This window comes from Oryx dammah, unplaced genomic scaffold (genome assembly GCF_014754425.2).
Source record: "Oryx dammah isolate SB20612 unplaced genomic scaffold, SCBI_Odam_1.1 HiC_scaffold_11, whole genome shotgun sequence".
Taxonomy (NCBI): domain Eukaryota; kingdom Metazoa; phylum Chordata; class Mammalia; order Artiodactyla; family Bovidae; genus Oryx; species Oryx dammah.
The window spans coordinates 22,134,989-22,157,871 of NW_024070195.1; the positions used below are offsets into that span (position 1 = coordinate 22,134,989).

The following is a 22,883-nucleotide window of genomic DNA, read 5'->3' on the forward strand; positions in this document are numbered from 1 at the left end:
GTATTGATGTGAGACTTGGTTAGGAAAGTAACCCTTGTTCAAATTTAATTACATTTTCTTATTATTAATGTTAATTACACTTATCAGTTACATTTTCAAGTGACATATTAGTATACAAATGTGAGGAGGGGCTTACTGAATTATAAAAATTCTGTTTAGTTTATAGAAACTCAATGTACCTAAAGGATTTATTGTAATTTAATGTAAATTCCAAGTATATACACATTTATTATTGAGAAATAAAAGGGAGATTAAGTATTTGAAGTTTTGGTTTAATTTGGAACCCAAATGCAGAATAGATTTAAGAAGAAAATAAAAGTAGTTAAGAAAACAAACAATCATAACATAATTTGTAATTTTCTGCTGAGTCCATTACTATTGTATTTAGTACTTAGATAATTGAAGATAGCAAATAATGTATTTCTTAACGCTACTAACTATAAACTGTATACTAAGTTAAGAGCAAACTTACCACAGAACTTAAATTCTCTCTGTGAAAATTTTTTATGAGCTAGTGAACTGTTTCTGAAGTCAACTATAAAAAGGTATTCTGTGGACAATAAGAATATCTACACTATTCTAGATAATATTGAGTGTATTTTATGTGAGTCATTGGGGGCTTCCCCGGTAGCTCAGCAGTTGAGAATCCACGTGCAATGTGGGAGACCCAGCTTTGATCCCTGGATGCCCTGGAGGAGGGCATGGCAACCCACTCCACTATTCTTGCCTGGAGAATCCCATGGACTGAGGAACCTGGCAGCTTTAGTCTATAGGGCTGCAAAGAGTTGGACATGAGTGAAGTGACTGAGTATGCATGCTCGCAAGTCATTACTGTCCTCACTGAGAAAGTAAAAATTATCCAGTGACTCTTCCCTTTTCACATTTTAAGAATTATGAAATGATACATGAGAAAATATTATGTTACTTAGAGTACAGCAATGAATCCTTCCAAACCTATTTAGATTATAATTATTAAATAAAGATTATAATTACTAAATAATGGTATCCTTTAGAGATAGGTATCAAATAATAGAAAATATCAAAATTTAACTCAAATGTCATTGCATTTCCCATAAAATATTAAATACTGTATCATACTAAATGAAAACTAAAATATTATTCCTTTTATGAAATTCCACTACATACAAATATTACATTTCTCAAAATTTATGTAAATTCCATGATTCTGTAGATCTATGTCAAAAGCCTACCTAATCTCAAAGTTGTCATATTTTCTTTTCATTGAGATTAAGACAATCATGAAATAAATCTTTCATGAATGAATGAGAAATGAATAAAAATTTGTTGTCACCTTTAAAATCCCTTAATTTGTGTCTTCTCACTCTTTTGTATCATGATAAAGAGGTAATAGATTTAAGTTACAAAGACCTTTTACTCAAGTTAATGATAATAATGTCATAATCAGAGGCATAAATAGGATGATTATAATATTGTTTGCATCCACAAAATGTCTGCCTACAAGAATTAATATGTTAATTGACCTCTGTGATCTAGGGATTCCTTGACTTACTAAAAGTGAAAGGCAATTAGAAAGCATTTTATTGCATTATCCATGCTAATTTTTTCCCTATGACTTCCAGTTTCTCTTCAGTGTTGTAGATTTGTGGTCAACTCTCATCAGCTTCTTCAGTGCACCCTTCATGTCCTTATTCCTTAAGGTGTAAATGAGAGGGTTGAGACTTGGAGTGATGATAGTGTAAAAAAGAGTGAAGAACTTACCCTGCTCTTTGGAGGCATTGCCACCTGGTTGCAGGTACAGGTAGATAATAGCTCCATAGAAGATGGACACTACGGTGAGATGAGATCCACAGGTATTAACTGCTTTTCTCTGGCCTGCTTTTGACTTCATTCTCAGCACAGCTTTGGCAATGTGGCCATAGGATATAAGAATAAGGATGAGTGGTGTAAGGACAATGAGAATGCCTAAAGCAAAAACAGACATTTCAACTGCTGTGGTGTCTATGCAGGCTATCTTGACCATAGCTGGCAACTCACACAAGAAATGATCCAGAAGGTTGTTTCCACATCTAGGCAAATTCAGGGTGAGTGTACATAATACCACAGAATTGGCCAGACTAATACTCCAGACTGTGATAACCATCTTGAGGCATAAATGTGGATTCATGATGACCAAATAGTGCAAGGGCTTACAGATAGCTGTAAAACGATCATAGGACATAACAGCTAGGAGAAGGCACTCGATGGAGCCAAACCACATGTAAACATAGAGCTGAACGACACAGCCCACATAGCTGATGGTCTTATCATGTCCCCACAAGTTAACCAGCATCTGGGGTACGATGCTGGTTGTGAAACATAGATCTAGGAGAGATAAATTCCGGAGGAAAAAGTACATTGGTGTGTGGAGATGGGAATCCAGGAGAGATGCAAGAATGATGGCTGTGTTACCGACCAAGGTAATTAAGTAGAAGACAGTGACAACTCCTGACAGGACCATCTCCAGGTTGGGATGGTCAGAGAAGCCAAGCAGAATGAAGCCATGTAGAGAAGTATAATTTCTCTGGTCCATAATCCTTCAGTGTCAAATCCTAGAATGAGAAGAGCAAGAGAAAGAGGAGTGGAGAAGGAGAGAGAGGAAAGTGTTGAAGGAAGTGGTGGTGGTGGAGGAGGAGAGGAAGAAGAAGAAAAGAAGAAGGAAATTGGTTAACATAGACCAAGTAAATTAATGAAATACAGGGGTAAACAAAGGGAGAGAATTTATATTAATTAATCTTTGAAAAAATTAATGGTAAAAGTAAAAGTGTTGCCCAGCTAACCTGGTATTTGTGGTAGTTTCTTTTATAAATAAATAAATTTAAATTTAATATTATATCAAAAATAAATGACATTTAACATTATATTCAATAAATATTTATTATATATTCAGTTCAGTTCAGTCGCTCCGTCGTGTCTGACTCTTTGCGACCCCATGAATTGCAGCACGCCAGGTCTCCCTGTCCATCACCAACTCCCGGAGTTCACTCAGACTCACGTCCATGGAGTCTGTGATTCCATCCAGCCATCTCATCCTCTGTTGTCCCCTTTTCCTCCTGCCCCCAATATTACAAAATAAATATGATAAACAATATTAACTAGATAATAAATTTCATGTTACATTAAATTTAGTGTTATATTTTAATGTACATTAAAAATAAATACATCTAATATTTTTATAATTAAATTTATTTATTTTTAACTGAAAGAATTGCTTTACAGTATTGTGTTGGTTTCTGCCAAATATCAACATGAATCAGCCATAGGTATACCTATGTCCCCTCCCTCTTGAACCTCCCCCTAAATAAATAAATTTAATATTATATTTAATATATAAATTTATATTATATTTTTATCTAGATGGCCTTGGGAGTTCACTCTTAAACTCAAGGTCTGAATTTTCTCACATGTTAATTTGGAGTTTGAACTAGAACTATTTCTAAGATGACGTGACTCTACGATGTCACTTCTAAAATATCACTAGTGTGATATAGGAAACTTAGTCCTAATTGAGTCAGTGAATTTACTTGTAACACATAATTATTTGGCTTATGTTGGAATGAAGGAGTGGTCCTATTTCCATATCTTGTTTACTAATTTGATTTATACCTTTTTCCCCCAGTGTATTATGTAGTAGATCTGGCATTTATCCTTAGTACCTTTATTTTTCTTGTTTCAATACCTAATATAGCACCAAAACTGGTACATTGTTCATACAAAAGTATCTGTTAACCATTCTGTCACTTTAAAAAATGTCCTCTATCACTACTCTAATTCAAAAAAGTACCATTCTGATTAATGATATTAACAATGAGAAGGTTGTACATATGAGTAGGGAGGGCACGTATGGGAAATAGCTATACCTTTCTCTCAGTTTTGCTATAAACTTGAAACTGCTCTTTAAAAAGTTGAATAAGAAGATAAAAAACTTAGAGAAATACATGAATGAAAATTAACAGTTAAATATCAAACTAGTGATGCTATCTTTTTGTATAGGACAAGTTGTGCTGTTTGTTTCTTATGCCATTTCAAATATATTTCCTGAATATTTTGAAGAAATTACTTCAAACTGTGGCCATGATTCACAAGTGGACATGTTCAGGACACTAACTGGTAGGCTAGTTGAGATAGTTGTTTTGAGAGAGTCATTTGGTGAGTCCCTCAGAATTAGCTTTCCAAGAATCATTTGAGTCTAGGTTTTGCCATTGACCAAGTTGGATAGTAAGAAAAAAATTAACTGAAATGTATTTATTGCAAGTCTTCACATACCATTTGAGTTCTATAATGTCTAATTAGGGGGATGAATCAGCAATTAATGCTTATTTTCTTGACAGATGTTGTTTATGTAATTGTGCCCAAACTGAATAAGGCAGAACTTCAGTTAAAATATATGGATAAAAAAATGAAAATTCTTTAAAAATTAAAGACAGTGAAGGACTTCCCTGGTGGTCTATTGGCAAAGACTCCAGGCTGCCAATGCGGGGGGGGGGGGGCCTGGATTTGATCCCTGGTTAGGGAACTAGATTAAATGACACAACTAGAATATCCCAAATGCCACAATGAAGATTGAAGATTCTGTATGCCACAACTAAGACCTGGCACAGCCAAATAAATAAATATTAAAAAATTAAAGACAATGCAGTTAATTTCTGAACTATTTCCATTATTACTCTAGCCTTCAAAGATTAATTTAGGAAGGGAAAACATCCTTCTACCTATTAAAAATATGACATAGGAAATCTTCAGATAATTTTTCATGAACATGATGAGATTTAGAAATGGATAAAAAATCTGAGTCCTTTCTAGCTCTATAGTTTTCATGAATAAAATACTGTATTTTATTTTCAATTTAATCTACAGTTCCCTCTCTTTTTTTTTAAATGCTGGAGCAAAATGTCTAATATCACAAATCAAAAACAGTATCAGGATTACAACCTTTCAAAATTGTGAATCATTATGCTCTACACCTGGAACGTATCATATTGTACATCAACCATACTTCAAAAAAAGCAATAACATCACGTCCTAACTTAGAGAATAAATTTAATCTTTTCTTCATAATAGAGATTAAAAAGGAGAATTTCTCTACAGAGATTTACAATATCTATTTGTTCTAAACATTCTCAAAGAAAGAAGGATCAGAACTTACAGATCTAAATTCTCTTTTTCTTCCCACAAGTTGTTTTTCAGGCACACTATTTTCCAAGAGATATTAAAGATTAACGTCTGTGATCCAGAGAGAGTTCGCCTGATATTCTGTTTCTTGACCAGTGTGGAGCCCACACTGTGGACAATAGATCTTGTGGACATTTGCTCTCCAGGGCTGCAGCTTACTCATGTTTTCCCTGCACTGCCACTGTGAATTCTGTTTTTCCTGATTTGTGTTAAGGTATAGATTCTCAACGGTACTCCTCCCCCTTGAATATGTGACTTCAGGTGAGGGGATGAAACTTGTCAGAAATTCTTACTACTTATTCTGACTTTAAAACAACATGCAAATAGGTCTTTGCCCTAGAGAAACTTTATAAAAAGCAGCTATTAGTTCATTATTGTGAACATATCGGACAAAGTTTCCCAATGTTGCCTGAAAATCTAGATCATCAAGATTTTCTAAGCCGTCCAGACTACATCCAGCTGAGTAAAGTATCATAGAAAAATCCTGTAAATAAAACAGTTTCAGAATTAGAAAATACTCTTTTATTAGGAGAAATTTAATAAATGCAAAAGTTATTTGCTATGAAAAAACCATAAGATGGGGAATGAGGAAAATGTTTATTTAGATATATTTTTTCTCTAGGTAGTGAACATATTACAAATAAACTTTGCTGTTAAATAATGTGCATTTCTAACACTCATTTTATAACATGTATTAATCTTACCATTACTAGCACGTATTGATTTGGAAATAAAATTGCTGCAGCAGATATCATTTAAATGACCTTAAGTAGTTATCTAATGCCCAAAGTAATCTGTAAAAGAGAAGATATTCAATTTGCAAAGCCCTAGTTGGTGATGGACAGGGAGGCCTGGCGTGCTGCGATTAACGGGGTCGCAAAGAGTTGGACACGGGTCGCAAAGAGTCAGACACGACTGAGCGAATGAATTGAACTGAACTGAAACAGTAACTTGAGTTTCATAAGTTCTATATTTTTATTCAACTTTAATGTGCCTTTGTTTTGATGACCATGATAAGTAATTCAAATATTTCTGCTTCTGTCTTGGAGGTCACTATTTAAACCTTTGATTCTGGATTGGGTAGTATTTATAGCATTTTAAAATGAGTTGGCTCATGGTCTTAAACTGTAAGAACTCCCTTGAATGAAAATTACGTACCACCAATAATTACTTTAATAAAATACATAAGAAAAAATTGACTGCCTCATGATATGTACATGTTTAAATGTTATGATTCTCATCTCTGAGTCATAAAACAATTTAAATTATTTGCCTCTGTATGATAGTAATCTTTATATTCTATATTTGAAAAAAAGTATTGTGTAAAGCATATGAAGTCAGATGTTCTGGACTGAAATCCTGTGTTTCTAGTTATCAACTGTGTGACCTTGGGAATATTGCTTAACTTTTTGGTGATCAGATTTCTTATCTATAACAGAGAGATAGTAATACATACTTTAAAGGGTTAGTATGGGGATTAGATAAATTTAGTATATGTAAAATATTATAATACTGGTTAGCACACAATAAGCATTCAAACAAGTATTAGCTATTACTACTTCAATCAATTCAGGGGGAGGTATGCTCCTTGGACTGCAAAGAGATCAAACCAGTCAATACTAAAGGAAATCAGTCCTGAATATTCATTGGAAGGATTGATGATGAAGCTGAAACTCCAATACTTTCGCCCGCTGATATGAAGAACTGACTCATTGGAAAAGACCCTGATGCTGGGAAAGATTGAAGGTGGGAGAAGGGGATGACAGAGGATGAGATTGTTGGATGGCATCACCGATGCGATGGACATAAGCTGAGAAAGCTCTGGGACTTGGTGATGGACAGGGAAGCCTGGCGTGCTGCAGTCCATGGGGTTGCAAAGAGTTGGACATGACTAAGTGACTGGACTGATGCTGTAAAAATATTCATTTTTATCAGTTTTGATGGATCTCAAACAGGTATTTGACAAAACATTTGGTAAACACTTTCCTTTTTTCAACTACTTCTTTTAGGACTGTATACATATAGTGTATGTGTATATTCTCTATTAATAATGATAGAAAGAAATGTAAAATCAATCAATGGTACATTTTTGCCTGTTAAAAATTTAAACATATGGAAACTTGAAATTGCTCACTTTGACTAAAGATCTCAAGTTCACTCATATTTTTTCTCCTCTCTTTTAGTAAGGTTTCTGTCACTCTCATTTTTGTTGTATATAAATTGTCATGTGTATGCATCTACTTTGATTATATTACTGAACAGTGATTCCCTAGTCCCTTGCTCCATATTCTGTAAGTATATTCCATGGGTTTGGTACTCTGGCAAAATTACAGAGAAATCATCTACATTCTTTAATTCCAATTTTAAACAATATTTATTTTCATTTATTGGCTGCATTGGCTTGTGGCACACAGGCTCTCCACTTGCACTTCCAGAGCATGCAGGCTTAGTTACTATGAGGCATATGGGATCTTAGTTGCCTGCCCAGGAACTGAACTCATGTCCCCTGCACTGCAAGATGGACTCTTAACCCCTGGACCACCAGGGAAGTCCCTAGGTTCTTTAATTTTTGAAAAGTTTCCTAGTGGTTTTTCAGGAATTGGTAAATCCAGAGTTTGGCTTAGACATACAATACAATGTCTTTTTGAACCAGCTTGACTAAATTAAGATGTGTTTTTCTGTTCGCTTTTTATTTAATTTTTTCCCCCTTTCTTGCTTTAGCCCTTTACTCATGGGAGCCATTTTAAATGAAATTATTAGCTGTACTTCCTCATTTGGCTGCATTTCAGAATAACTGGGATATGTGGAAACTTTACAAAGACGGAATCTGAATCTTATGGCCTCACCAGGGGTTCTAGTCTTCTCTGTTTTTACTGCCTCTCTGGATAATATCATATAGTTCCAAGGCTTAAATGTCATTTTCATATTGATGGCTTTCAAATTTGTATTCCTAATCTTCTCCATTGAGCATCAAACTTGTATTTCCAAATGCCTAATTTTATCCATTTTTGGGTTTTTAACAAAAATATGAATCTAAACATGGCTAAAATAGAACTCTTGATTCCCACTGCATCAAATCTGATATCACTGCGGTGTTCCTCATCATAGTAAATGGTATAAACATCTACCTGTCACTGGCCAGAAACCTAAGCCATCCTAATTACTTCCCTGCCCTCATCACCCTGAAAATTTTAACTATTTCAAGCTTTAACTTCTTTTCTCCATTTCTACTTCTACTGCCAAACACTGAGGCACTGTCTCTCCCACACCCTGGCCCCCTGTATTATCCAATGGCTTCCTAACATTCCCTGCTCTAGCTTTTTCCCCTTTCAATCCGTTCTCCATGTGGCAGCCAGAAGTGTTCTTAAAATTTTTTTCATTTACATGTTTGAAATCTTCCAAGACTCCTTATGACCTCAGAATAAAATTCAGACTCCTTCTTTACCATGACCTATCAATTGCTTCAAGACCTAACCTCTGTTATCCTACCCACTTTCTCCCATTCTCTCCATCCTTGTGTTTCGCCAGGAATGCAAGAATTTAAAAGCCTTTTGCACTATCCCATTTACCTGTAATATTCTGTCCCCAAACTGTGCTCCTTATTTTCACTTTTCCAGCTCTCATCTATTCAATGAGGGCTTTCTTGATTATCTAAACAAAGATTCTCCCCACTCCAGTCTTTTCTATCATGTTTTCATATTTTTCCTCAACAGTCTTCACACTGTGCTTTTTTAATATATTGTCTTAGGCTGTTTGGGTGGCTTAAAATACAAACATTTATTTCTTATAATTCTAGAGACTAGGAATGCCAAGATCAAAATGCTGGCAGATTTAGTATCTGGTGAAGATCTGCATCCTGGTTCATAGAGATTAGTATTTTTTTTTAAAAATATATCTATTTACTTATTTATTTGGCTGCATCAGGTCTTATTTGTGGCATGTGGGATCAGGTCAGTTTTCATTCCAATCCCAAAGAAGAGCAGTGCCAAAGAATGTTCAAGATATTGTATAATTGTGCTCATTCAACATGCTAGTAACAGTATACTCAAAATCCTTCAATTTAGGCTTCAGCAGTATGTGAACTGAGAACTTACAGAGGTACAAGCTGGGTTTAGAAGAAGCAGAAGAACCAGAGAGAAAATTGCCAACACTTGTTAGATCATAGAGAAAGGAAGGGAATTTCAGGAAAATATCTGCTTTGTTGACTATGCTAAAGGCTTTGACTGTGTGGATCACAAGAAACTGTGGAAAATTCTTAAAGAGATGGGTATACCAGACCATCTTACCTGTCTCCTGAGAAACCTGTATGCAGACCAAGAAACAACAGTTAGAATAGGAAACAGCTGACTGGGTCAAAACTGGGAAAGGAGTGTGACAAGACTGTATAATATCACCTTGCTTATTTAACTTCTACGCAGAGCACATCATGTGAAATGCTGGACTGGATGAATCACAAGCTGGAATCAAGACTGGTGGGAGAAATATCAACAACCTCAGATGTGCAGATGATACCATTCTAAGGGCAGAAAGTGAAGAGGAACTAAAGAGCTTCTTGATGTGGGTGAAAGAGGAGAGTGCAAAAGCTGGCTTAAAGCTCAACATTAAACAAGCCAAGATCTTGGCATTGGTCCCATTACTTCATGGCAAATAGAAGGGGAGAAAGTGAAAGCAGTGACAGATTCTATTTTCCTGGGTTCCCAAATCACTGCAAATGGTAATTACAGCCATGAAATTAAAAGATCCTAGTTCTTTGGAAAGAAAGTCATAACAAACCCAGACAGCATATTAAAAAGGAGAGACATCACTTTGCTGACAAAGGTCCATAGAGTCAAAGCTATTATTTTTCCTGGCAGGTAGAGAATCTGCCTGCCAATGCAGGAAGTGCAAGAGACATGGGGGTTAGATCCCTGGGTGGGGAGATCCCCTGGAGGAGGAAATGGCAACCCACTCCAGTATTCTTGCCTGAAAAATTCCATGGACAAAGGAGCCTGGTGAGCTATAGTCCATGGGGTCACAAAGAGTCAGACACAACTGAACATGGTTTTTCCAGTAGTCATGTACAGCTGTGAGAGTTGAAGAATTGATTTTTTCAAATTGTGGTGCTAGACTCTTGAGAGTCCCTTGGACTGCAAGAAGATCAAGCCAGTCAATCCTAAAGGAAATCAACCCTGAATATTCTTTGGAAGGACTGATGGTGAAGCTCAGACTTCAATACTTTGGCCACCTGATGCAAAGAGCTGACTGACTGGAAAAGACCCTGATGCTGGGAAAGATTGAAGGCAAAAGGAGAAGGGGGCAATAGAGGATGAGATGATTAGATAGCATCACCAACTCAGTGGACATGAATCTGAGTGAACTCTAGAAGATAGTGAAGGAAAGGGGAGCCTGGTGTGCTGCAGTCCAGAGTATTTGGGGTTGCAAAGAGTTGGACATGACTTAGGGACTGAGCAACAACTATTCCTAGGTATTTTATTCTTTTTGATGTGATGGTAAATGGGATTGTTTCCTTAATTTCTCTTTGTGAGAGTTAATGTATAGAAATTTGGCAAGTTTACCAAATTCACTGATGAGCTTTAGTAGTTTTTTGCTAAACATCTTTTTCTTTTCTTGTAGCATCTTTAGGATTTTCTATATAAAGTATCATGTCATCTGCAGTGACAGTTTTATTTCTTCCTTTTAAATTTAGATTCCTTTTATTTCTTTTTCCTCTCTTATGGCTGTGCTAGGACTCCCAAAACTGTGTTGAATAAAATTGGTAAGAGTGGGCATCCTTGTCTTGTTCCTGATCATAGAGGGAATTCAGCTTTTCACCATTGAGTACGATGTTAGCTGTGGATTTGTTATATATGCCCTTTATAATGTTGAGGTATGTGTTCTCTATGCCCTCTTTCTAAAGAGTTTTTTTAAAATCATAAATGGATGTTGAATTTTATCAAAAGTTCTTTCTGGATCTATTGAGATGATCATATGGTTTTCATTCTTTTTTGTTCATATGTATAACGTTGATTGATTTGTGGGTATTGAAAAATCCTTACATCCCTATAAGTTCCACATGGTCTAGTCAAGGCTATGGTTTTTCCTGTGGTCATGTATGGATGTGAGAGTTGGACTGTGAAGAAGGCTGAGCGCCGAAGAACTGATGCTTTTTGAACTGTCGTGTTGGAGAAGACTCTTGACAGTCCCTTGGACTGCAAGGAGATCCAACCAATCCATTCTGAAAGAGATCAGCCCTGGGATTTCTTTGGAAGGAATGATGCTAAAGCTGAAACTCCAGTACTTTGGCTACCTCATGCTACGAGTTGACTCATTGGAAAAGACTCTGATGCTGGGAGGGATTGGGGGCAGGAGGAGAAGGGGATGACAGAGGATGAGATGGCTGGATGGCACCACCGACTCAATGGATGTGAGTCTGAGTGAACTCCAGGAGATGGTGATGGGACAGGGAGGCCTGGCATGCTGCGATTCATGAGGTCAAAAAGAGTCGACACGACTGAGCGACTGAACTGAACTGAACTGATCATAGTGTATGACTCTCTCAATATATTGTTGAATTTGATTTGCTTATATATATATTTTTATTTGCTTGTATTTTGTTGAAGATTTTTGCATCCATGTTCATCTGATATTGCCCTGTAACTTACTTTTTTTGGAGGGTCATATCTTTGTCTAGTTTTGGTATTCGGGTGATGGTAGCCTCATAGAATAAGTCTGGAAGTGTTCCTTCCTCTTCAGTTTCTTTGGAATAGTTTCAGAAGGATAAGCATTAATTCTTCTCTAAATGTTTGGTAGAATTCACTCGTGAAGCCATTTGGCCCTGGTTTTTTGTTTGAATTTTAAAATTATTGATTCCATTTATTACTGGTACTTGATCTATTCATATTTATTGTTTCTTCCTGGTTCAGTCTTGGGAGATTGTATGTTCCAAAGATTTGTCCATTTCTTCTAGGTTGTCTAATTGTTGGCAAATACTGTTCTTAGTATTCTCTTATGAATTTTTTGTATCTCTGTGGTATTTGGAGAAGGCAATGACACCCCACTCCAGTACTCTTGCCTGGAAAATCCCATGGATGGAGAAGCCTGGTAGGCGGCAGCCCATGGGGTCGCTAAGAGTTGGACACGAATGAGCGACTTCACTTTCACTTTTCACTTTCATGCATTGGAGAAGGAAATTGCAACCCACTCCAGTATTCTTGCCTGGAGAATCCCAGGGATGGGGGAGCCTGGTGGGATCCTGTCTATGGGGTCGCACAGAGTCGGACATGCCTGAAGCGACTTAGCAGCAGCAGCAGCAGCTGCTGCTGCGGTATTGGTTATTTTGATTATTGGGGTCCTTTCCATTTTTTACTTGATGAGCCCAGTTAAAAGTTTATCAATTTTGTTTATCTTTTAAAAGAACCAGCTCTTGGTTTTATTGATCTTTTCCATTTTTGTCTATTTTATTTCTGCTCTGATCTTCGTTACTTCCTTCCTTGTTGACTTCTTTTCCTGCTATTTTAATTCATTAATTAATTTAAAATTTTAAATTGGGGGATAATTTCTTTACAATATTGTGTTAGTTTCTTCTGTACAACAACGTGAATCAGCTATAAGTATACATATATCCCCTTCCTCCTAAACCTACTTTCCATGCCCCCATTCCACCCCTCTAGGTCATCACCTTGTTAACTTTTGACTTAGTTTGTTCTTTTCTATTTCTTTGATGTGCAATGTTAAGTTGTTTATGTAGATCTTTAATTTTTCTTATTATTGCTGTTTATCCTTCTTAGGCTGCTTTTGCTGCCATGTATAATTTTTGGTATGCTATATTCCAACTTTTGCTTGTTTCAAGCTATTTTTTTGCTTTGCTGATTTATTCTTGACCTATTGGTTGTTCAGGAGTGTGTTGTTAATTTCTATGTACCTAAAAGATTTCCAGCTTTCCTCTTATTATTGATTTCTAGAGTCATGCTGTTGTGGTCAGAAGTTACTTGGTGTGATTTCAATCTTCTTAAATTTGCTGACTTGTTTGTGGCCTATAATATGATCTATCCTGGAGAATGTTCATGTGTGTTTGAGAAGAATTGTGTGTTCTGTTGCCCTTGGATGAAATGTCCTGTATTTCTCTGTTTGGTTCTTTTGGTCTAATATATGGTTTATGCCCTGCTTTTTTTGTTGTTGTTGTTGATTCTTTCTGGATGATCTGTCTCTTACTAAAACTGGGGTAGGGAAGTCTCCTACTAATATTGTAAGTTTTTCCCTTCAAGTCTGTTAATGTTTGCTTGATAGATTGAGATGCTTCAATTTTTGTGTAAATATATTTATGATTGTTATATTTTGATTGATTAACCTCTTAATCCTTATATACTAACTGTCTTTGTCTCTTGTTACCATTTTGGCTGATAAAAGTATAGATACCTTACCTGTTTTTGATTTTCATTTATTTGCACATACTGTTGTTTTTCACATGTTCACTTTGAGTCTATGTGTGTTCTTAAAGGCAAAATGAGTCTTTTGTAGGCAGCATATATTTAGGTCCTGCTTTTCTCCTCCCATCGAGCCACTCTATGGCTATCAATTGGAGAATTTAATCTATTTATATTTGAAGTAACTACGGACAGGCAATAGCTTACTAATGCCATCTTATAATCATTTCCTGGCTATTTTGTGGTTCCAGTTTTTTTCCCTTTCTTCCTCTCTTGGTGTGTTTCTTGAATTTGTGATTTTCTGCAGTGATATGCTCTGATTCCCTTCTCTTTGTCTATTGGAATATACTATAAATTTTTGCTTTGTAATTCCTACACAGCTTATATAAATCATCTATAAAGCTTTCCATTTTACTCTGATAGAAACTTAGCTTTGATTGCATAGAAAAAATTTGCCCTTTTACTCTGCTCTTTATGTTTTTATGTCACAAATTACCTCTCTTATATTGTGTATTTGTTAAGAAGTTATAGTAGCTATAGTTATTGTTAATGGTCTTGTTTTTTAGCCCTTATACTATAGTTAAATGGTTAACACCCCAATGTATTATAGTATTCTAAATTTTTGTATATATTTGTCTTTACCAATGTGTTGCATAGTTCCATGTTATCATGTTACTAATTAGTGTTCTTTTATTTTAGCTTTAAGAACTCCTTTTAGCATTTCTTATTAAAAAGACCTAGTGGTGATGAATTTCTATGGATTTTGTTTCTCTGGGAGTCTTTACTTCTTCTTAATTTTTGAAGGATAACTTTACCAGATAGAGTGTTTGTGATTGGCAGGTTTTTTTCCTTCCAGCACTTTGAATGTGTCATTTCACCTTCTCCTGGCTTGTGGCCATTTTACTGAGAAATTTGCTGATAGCCTAATGGGGGTTTCATCATAGGTTATAATCATTTTTTACTCTTGCTGTTTAAAGATTCTCTCTTTGTTTGATTTTCAACAGTTTTATTGTGATATGTCTTAGAAAAGGTAGTTTTGGATTGAAATTTTAGGGTAACTTGTAGCCTCAAGAACTTGGATGTCCAGATTTCTCCCTGGGTTTAGGAATTTCTCTGCCATTATATCTTTTTTTTAGATTAAATTTTTTTTTAATTTTTAAAAATTTATTTATTTTTAAGGGAAGGATATTTGCTTTATGATACTGTGTTGGTTTCTGCCATACAGAAACCAACCAAAATACCTTCTTGACAAGGAGATTTTAACAGGCAGTCAAGAAAAGTTAATGGAAGATTTTTGAAGTAATAAACAAGATTGATAGAGATCATCTAAATGTTCAGAATAAAAGACTTGAGTGGTATCTGGATTATTTTCTGAACTTTCAGATGTAAAGTTGAAATTGAACTTAAAAGATAATTGGAAGGGTGTAAATGGTGTGGATAAGTTCTCAAAGAGCACCATATTAGTAAGATAAATTATAGTTTTAGTACATTTTTCTCTCTCTCTTTTTTTTTTGTTTCTTGGCTCCCAAACCTTGCCTGCTCTTAATCAAGTGTCTTGTAAATGTGGGCCTTAGCCCCATTGGGAATTGTGGGGAAAATTGGGTGATGCAGTATACCCCATTCCTTTTATTGCCTATACAACTCAAAGCAACTTTTAATGTAGGTTGGTAAAAATTTTATTATTACTTTAGTGTGAGTATAATCATCATGCTGAAGACTTTTCTGTGAATTTTTTTTCCTGTGAAGATTAACACCAAAGACCTATATATAGAAAACCATAAAACACTGATGAAAGAAATCAAAGATGACACAAGTAGATGGAGAAATATACCATGTTCATGGGTCAGAAGAATCAATATAGTGAAAATGAGGATACTACCCAAAGCAATCCATAGATTCAATGCAATCCCTAGCAAGCTACCAATGATATTTTTCAGAGATCTAGAACAAATAATTTCACAATTTGTATGGAAATACAAAAAACCTCAAATCGCCAAAGCAATCTTGAGAAAGAAGATTGGAACTGGAGGAATCAACCTGCCTGAATTCAGACTATACTACAAAGCTACAGTCATCAAGACATTATGGTACTGGCACAAAGACAGAAATATAGATCAATGGAACAAAACAGAAAGCCCAGAGATAAATCCACACACCTATGGACACTTTATCTTTGACAAAGGAGGCAAGAATATACAATGGAGAAAAGACAATCTCTTTAACAAGTGGTGCTGGGTGACCACAACAGCTGGGAAAACTGGTCAACCACTTGTAAAAGAATGAAACTAGAACACTTTCTAACACCATACACAAAAATAAACTCAAAATGGATTAAAGATCTAAATGTAAGACAAGAAACTATAAAACTAGAAGAAAGTGTAGGCGAAACACTCTCTGACATAAATCACAGCAGGATCCTCTATGACCTACCTCCCAGAGTAATGGAAATAAAAACAAAAATAAACAAATGGGACCTAATTAAACTTAAAAGCTTTTGCACAACGAAGGAGCCTATAAGCAAGGTGAAAAAAAGACAGCCTTCAGAATGGGAGAAAATAATAGCAAATGAAGCAACTGACAAAGAATTCATCTCAAAAATATACAAGCAACTCATGTAGCTCAATTCCAGAAAAATAAACGACCCAATCAAAAAATGGGCCAAAGAACTAAACAGATATTTCTCCAAAGAAGACATACAGATGGCTAACAAACACATGAAAACATGCTCAACATCACTCATTATCAGAGAAATGCAAATCAAAACCACAATGATGTACCATCTCACACCAGCCAGAATGGCTGCTATCAAAAAGTCTGCAAACAATAAATGGTGGAGAGGGTGTGGAGAAAAAGGAACCCTCTTACACTGTAGGTGGGAATGCAAACCAGTACAGCCCCTATGGAGAACAGTGTGGAGATTCCTTAAAAATCTTGAAATAGAACTCCCATACAACCCAGCAATCCCATTTGCTCTGCATACACACCAAGGAAACCAGAATTGAAAGAGACACATGTACCCCAATGTTCATTGCAGCCCTATTTACAATAGCTAGGACATGGAAGCAACCTAGATGTCCATTGACAGACGAATGGATAGAAAGCTGTGGTACGTATACACAATGGAATATTATTCAGCCATTAAAAAGAATGCATTTGAATCAGTTTTAATGAAGTGGATAAAACTGGAGCCTATTATACAGAGTGAAGTAAGCCAGAAAGAAAAACACCAATTCAGGGGGCGGTCCTAAGATGGCAGAGGAATAGGATGGGGAGACCACTTTCTCCACCACAAATTCATCAAAAGAACATTTCAATGCTGAGTAAATTCCACAGAACAACTTCTGAATGCCAGCAGAGGACATCAGGCACCCAGAAAAGCAGCTCATTGTCTTCGAAAACAGGTAGGAAAAAATACAACAGACAAAAAAAGAGACAAAAGAGGTAGGGAGGGAGCTCCGTCCCCGGAAGAGAGTCTTAGAAAGAGAGAAGTTTCCAAACACCAGGAAGCACTCTCACTGCCGAATCTGTAGCGAGCCTTCGAAGCACAGAGGGCAACATAACAGGGAGGAAAAGTAAATAAATAATTTAAACCCACAGATTATGAGCCCAACAGTAACTCCCCCAGCGGAGAAGCAGTGCAGACGCCTGCACCCACCACTAGCAAGCAGGGGCTTGGCAAGGAGGCGCGGGCTGCATTGCATTTTAAGGATCGGGCCGAATGCCCCGAGTATAATCAGAGCGAACTAACTTGGGCTAGCAAACCAGACTATGGGATAGCTACCATGAGAAAAGCTCTAACATAAGACACCGCCAGGACCGTGCACAGAACAAAGGATGGAACAGAATTAGCCGCTGCAGACCATGCCCCTCCGGTGACAGGCAACCAGAGTTGGAAGGGCTGGAAGGGGGCAATAGCAGCCCCAGAGAGACATCAACTACCAAACTGCAAACAGGCTTCTTTGCTAACTAAGACTTCTTGGGGTTCTGGATAGTCATCATCTGCCTGAGAAGGTGCGCCAGCTGTACACCCAGAAAACTGAGCAGCAGGGGCGGGAGAGGCGATAAGTCACAGCAACCATGCTCGCCAAACACCTGAGCTACTTGGAACTGGGAAGGGCACAAAACGCAGGCCTAACCGAGTCTGCACCTCTGAGGACTACCTGAGTGCCTGAGCCTGAGCGGCTTAGACCTGGGAGGTGCATGCAGCCCAGGGCCGGCCTCAGAAGGTTCCCGGTGGAGCAACCTAGAGCCTGAGCTGTGTGCACCGTGAGCGGGGGCAGGCCCAGTGTGGCTGAGACACTGCGAGCACACGCCAGTGTTATTTGTTTGCAGCATCCCTCCCTCCCCACAGCGCGACTGAACAAGTGAGCCTAAAAAAAAGTGTCCACCACCGCCCCCCTTATGTCAGGGTGGAAATCAGACATTGAAGAGACCAGCAAACGGAAGCTGAAACAGAGGGAACCGCCTTGGAAGTGACAGGTGCAATAGATTAAAACCCTGTCGTTAGTACCAACTACATAGGAAGGGGCCTATAGATCTTGAGAAATATAAGCCAGACCAAGGAACTATCCGAAAATGAACTGACCCCACACTGCCCACAACAACACCAGAGAAAGTCCTAGATATATCTTTACTATTTTTATGATCATTCTTTTTGTTTGTTTTTTCTTCTTTTTTTATTTTTAATTTTAAGTCCTCTATTTCTCCTTTAATTTTCATTTTTATAACCTACTATTACTTTTCAAAAAAAGGACCCTATTTTCAAAGCAAACTTCATATATATAGTTTTTATTTTTAATAATTCTTATGACTTTTTTTTCTTCTTCTTCTTTTCTTTAATATTGTATTTTTGAAAATTCAACCTCTATTCTAGGTTTTTAATCTTTGCTTTTTGGTATTTGTTATCAATTTTGTACCTTCAAAAACCCAATCTTCATTACCCATTTTTACTTGAGAGAGAGATTACTGGCTTGACTGCTCTCTCCTCCTTTGGACTTTCCTTTTTCTCCACCAGGTCACCTCTGTCTCCTCCCTCCCCCTTCTCTTCTCTACCCAACTCTGTGAATCTCTGTGTGTTCCAGATGGTGGAGAACACTTAGGGAACTGATTACTGACTGAATCTATCTGTCTCTCCCCTTTTCATTCCCCTCTTTTATCCTCCTGGCCACCTCTGTCTCCTTCCTCCCTCTCCTCTTCTCTGTATAACTCTGTGAACATCTCTGAGTGGTCCAGACTGTGGAGCGCACATAAAGAAGTGATTACTGGCTAGCTTGCTCTCTCCTCTTTTGATTCCACCTCATTTCATTCAGGTCACCCCTAACTCCCCTCTCCCTCTTCTCTTCTCCATGTAACTCTGTGAACCTCTCTGCGTGTCCCTCAATGTGGAGAAACTTTTCATCTTTAACCTAGATGTTTTGTCAATGATGCAGTATAGAAGGAGAAGTCTTGAGCCTACTGTAAAAATAAAACTGAAAACCAGAAGCAGGAGGCTTAATCCAAATCCTTAGAACATCAGAGAACTCCTGACTCCAGGGAACATTAATCGATAGGAGCTCATCAAACACCTCCATACCTACACTGAATCCATGCACTACCCAAGAGCCAACAAGTTCCAGAGCAAGACATATATGCAAATTCTCCAGCAACACAGGAACACAGCCCTGAGCTTCAATATACAGACAGCTCAAAGTTACACCCAAACCATTGACATCTCATAACTCATTACTGGACACTTCATTGCACTCCAGAGAAGAAATCCAGCTCCATCCACCAGAACACCGACAAGAGCTTCCCTAACCAAGAAACCTTGACAAGCCACTGATACAACCCCACCCACAGTGAGGAAACTCCATAATAAAGAGAACTCCACAAACTGCCAGAATACAGAAAGGCCACCCCAAACGCAGCAATATAAACAAGATGAAGAGACAGAGGAATACCCAGAAGGCAAAGGAACAGGATAAATGCCCACCAAACCAAACAAAAGAGGAAGAAATAGGGAATTTACCTGATAAAGAATTCCGAATAATGATAGTGAAAATGATCCAAAATCTTGAAATAAAAATGGAATCACAGATAAATAGCCTGGAGACAAGGATTGAGAAGATGCAAGAAAGGTTTAACAAGGACCTACAAGAAATAAAAAAGAGTCAATATATAATGAATAATGCAATAAATGAGATCAGAAACACTCTGGACGCAACAAATAGTAGAATAATGGAGGGAGAAGATAGGATTAGTGAAATAGAAGATAGAATGGTAGAAATAAATGAATCAGAGACAAAAAAAGTAAAATGAATTAAAAGAAATGAGGACACCCTCAGAGACCTCCAGGATAATATGAAATGCTCCAACATTCGAATCATAGGAGTCCCAGAAGAAGAAGACAAAAAGAAAAACCATGAGAAAATACTTGAGGAGATAATAGTTGAAAACTTTCTTAAAATGGGGAAGGAAATAATCACCCAAGTCCAAGAAACCCAGAGAGTCCCAAATAGGATAAACCCAAGGCAAAACACCCCAAGACACATATTAATCCAATTAACAAAGACCAAACACAAAGAACAAATATTAAAAGCAGCAAGGGAAAAACAACAAATAACACACAAGGGGATTCCCATAAGGATAACAGCTGATCTTTCAATAGAAACTCTTCAGGCCAGGAGGGAATGGCAAGACATATTTAAAGTGATGAAAGAAAATAACCTACAGCCCAGATTACTGTACCCAGCAAGGATCTTATTCAGATATGAAGGAGAAATCAAAAACTTTACAGACAAGCAAAAGCTGAGAGAATTCAGCACCACCAAACCAGCTCTTCAACAAATGCTAAAGGATACTCTCTAGACAGGAAACACAAAAAAGGGCGTATAAACCTGAACCCAAAACAATAAAGTAAATGGCAATGGGATCATACTTATCAATAATTACCTTAAATGTAAATGGGTTGAATGCCCCAACCAAAAAACAAAGACTGGCTGAATGGATACAAAAACAAGACCCCCATATATGTTGTCTACAAGAGACCCACCTCAAAACAAGGGACAACCACAGACTGAAAGTGAAGGGCTGGAAAAAGATATTCCATGCAAATAGAGACCAAAAGAAAGCAGGAGTAGCAATACTCATATCAGATAAAATAGACTTGAAAACAAAGGCTGTGAAAAGAGACAAAGAAGGCCACTACATAATGGTCAAAGGATCAATCCAAGAAGAAGATATAACAATTATAAATATATATGCACCCAATATAGGAGCACCGCAATATGTAAGACAAATACTAACAAGTATGAAAGGGGAAATTAACAATAACACAATAATAGTGGGAGACTTTAATACCCCACTCACACTTATGGATAGATCAACTAAACAGAAAATTAACAAAGAAACACAAACTTTAAATGATACAATAGACCAGTTAGACCTAATTGATATCTAGAGGACATTTCACCCCAAAACAGTGAATTTCACCTTTTTCTCAAGTGCTCAAGGAATCTTCTCCAGGATAGATCACAGCCTGGGCCATAAATCTAGCCTTGATAAATTCAAAAAAATTGAAATCATTCCAAGCATCTTTTCTGACCACAATGCAGTAAGTTTAGATCTCAATTACAGGAGAAACACTATTAAAAATTCCAACATATGGAGGCTGAACAACACGCTTCTGAATAACCGAAAAAATCACAGAAGAAATCAAAAAAGAATCAAAATATGCATAGAAATGAATGAAAATCAAAACACAACAACCCAAAACCTGTGGGACACTATAAAATCAATGCTAAGGGGAAAGTTCATAGCAATACAGGCATACCTCAAGAAACAAGAAAAAAGTCAAATAAATAACCTAACTCTACACCTAAAGCAACTAGAAAAGGAAGAAATGGATAACCCCAGGGTTAGTAGAAGGAAAGAAATCTTAAAAATTAGGGCAGAAATAAATGCAAAAGAAACAAAAGAGACCATAGCAAAAATCAACAAAGCCAAAGCTGGTTCTTTGAAAGGATAAATAAAATTGACAAACCATTAGCCAGACTCATCAAGAAACAAGGGGAGAAAAATAAAATCAATAAAATTAGAAATGAAAATGGAGAGATCACAACAGACAACACAGAAATACAAAGGATCATAAGAGACTACTATCAGCAATTATATGCCAATAAAATGGACAATGTGGAAGAAATGGATGAATTCTTAGAAAAGTACAACTTTCCAAAACTGAACCAGGAAGAAATAGACAATCTTAACAGACCCATCACAAGCATGGAAATTGAAACTGTAATCAGAAAACTTCCAGCAAACAAAAGCCCAGGTCCAGATGGCTTCACAGCTGGATTCTACCAAAAATTTAGAGAAGAGCTAACACCTATCCTACTCAAACTCTTCCAGAAAATTGCAGAGGAAGGTAAATTTCCAAACTCATTCTATGAGGCCACCATCACCCTAATACCAAAACCTGACAAAGATGCCACAAAAAAAGAGAATTACAGGCCAATATCACTGATGAACATAGATGCAAAAATCCTTAACAAAATTCTAGAAATCAGAATCCAACAACACATTAAAAAGATCATACACCATGACCAAGTGGGCTTTATCCCAGAGATGCAAGTATTCTTCAATATCTGCAAATCAATCAATGTAATTCACCACATTAACAAATTGAAAAATAAAAGCCATATGATTATCTCAATAGATGCAGAGAAAGCCTTTGACAAAATTCAACATCCATTTATGATAAAAACTCTCCAGAAAGCAGGAATAGAAGGAACATACCTCAACATAATAAAAGCTATATATGACAAACCCACAGCAAACATTATCCTCAATGGTGAAAAATTAAAAGCATTTCCCCTATGTCAGGAACAAGACAAGGGTGCCCACTTTCACTGCTACTATTCAACATAGTTTTGGAAGTTTTGGCCACGGCAATCAGAGCAGGAAAAGAAATAAAAGGAATCCAAATTGGAAAAGAAGAAGTAAAACTCTCACTGTTTGCAGATGACATGATCCTCTACATAGAAAACCCTAAAGACTCTACCAGAAAATTACTAGAGCTAATAATGAATATAGTAAAGTTGCAGGATATAAAATCAACACACAGAAATCCCTTGCATTCCTATACACTAATAATGAGAAAATAGAAAAAGAAATTAAGGAAACAATTCCATTCACCATTGCAACGAAAAAAATAAAATACTTAGGAATATATCTACCTAAAGAAACTAAAGACCTATATGTAGAAAACTATAAAACACTGGTGAAAGAAATGAAAGAGGACACTAATAGATGGAG

The 22,883-nt window shown here is 36.7% G+C and overlaps 1 protein-coding gene across 1 annotated transcript; it reads right to left on the bottom strand.

Moving 5' to 3' along the window:
- Positions 1–1,588: 1,588 nt before the first annotated feature.
- On the bottom strand, positions 1,589–2,664 carry LOC120870351 (olfactory receptor 2W1-like). Its single transcript, XM_040250009.1, has one exon. The coding sequence runs from the start codon at positions 2,549–2,551 to the stop codon at positions 1,589–1,591; it is 963 nt and encodes a 320-aa protein (XP_040105943.1). The 5' UTR covers positions 2,552–2,664.
- Positions 2,665–22,883: the final 20,219 nt, after the last annotated feature.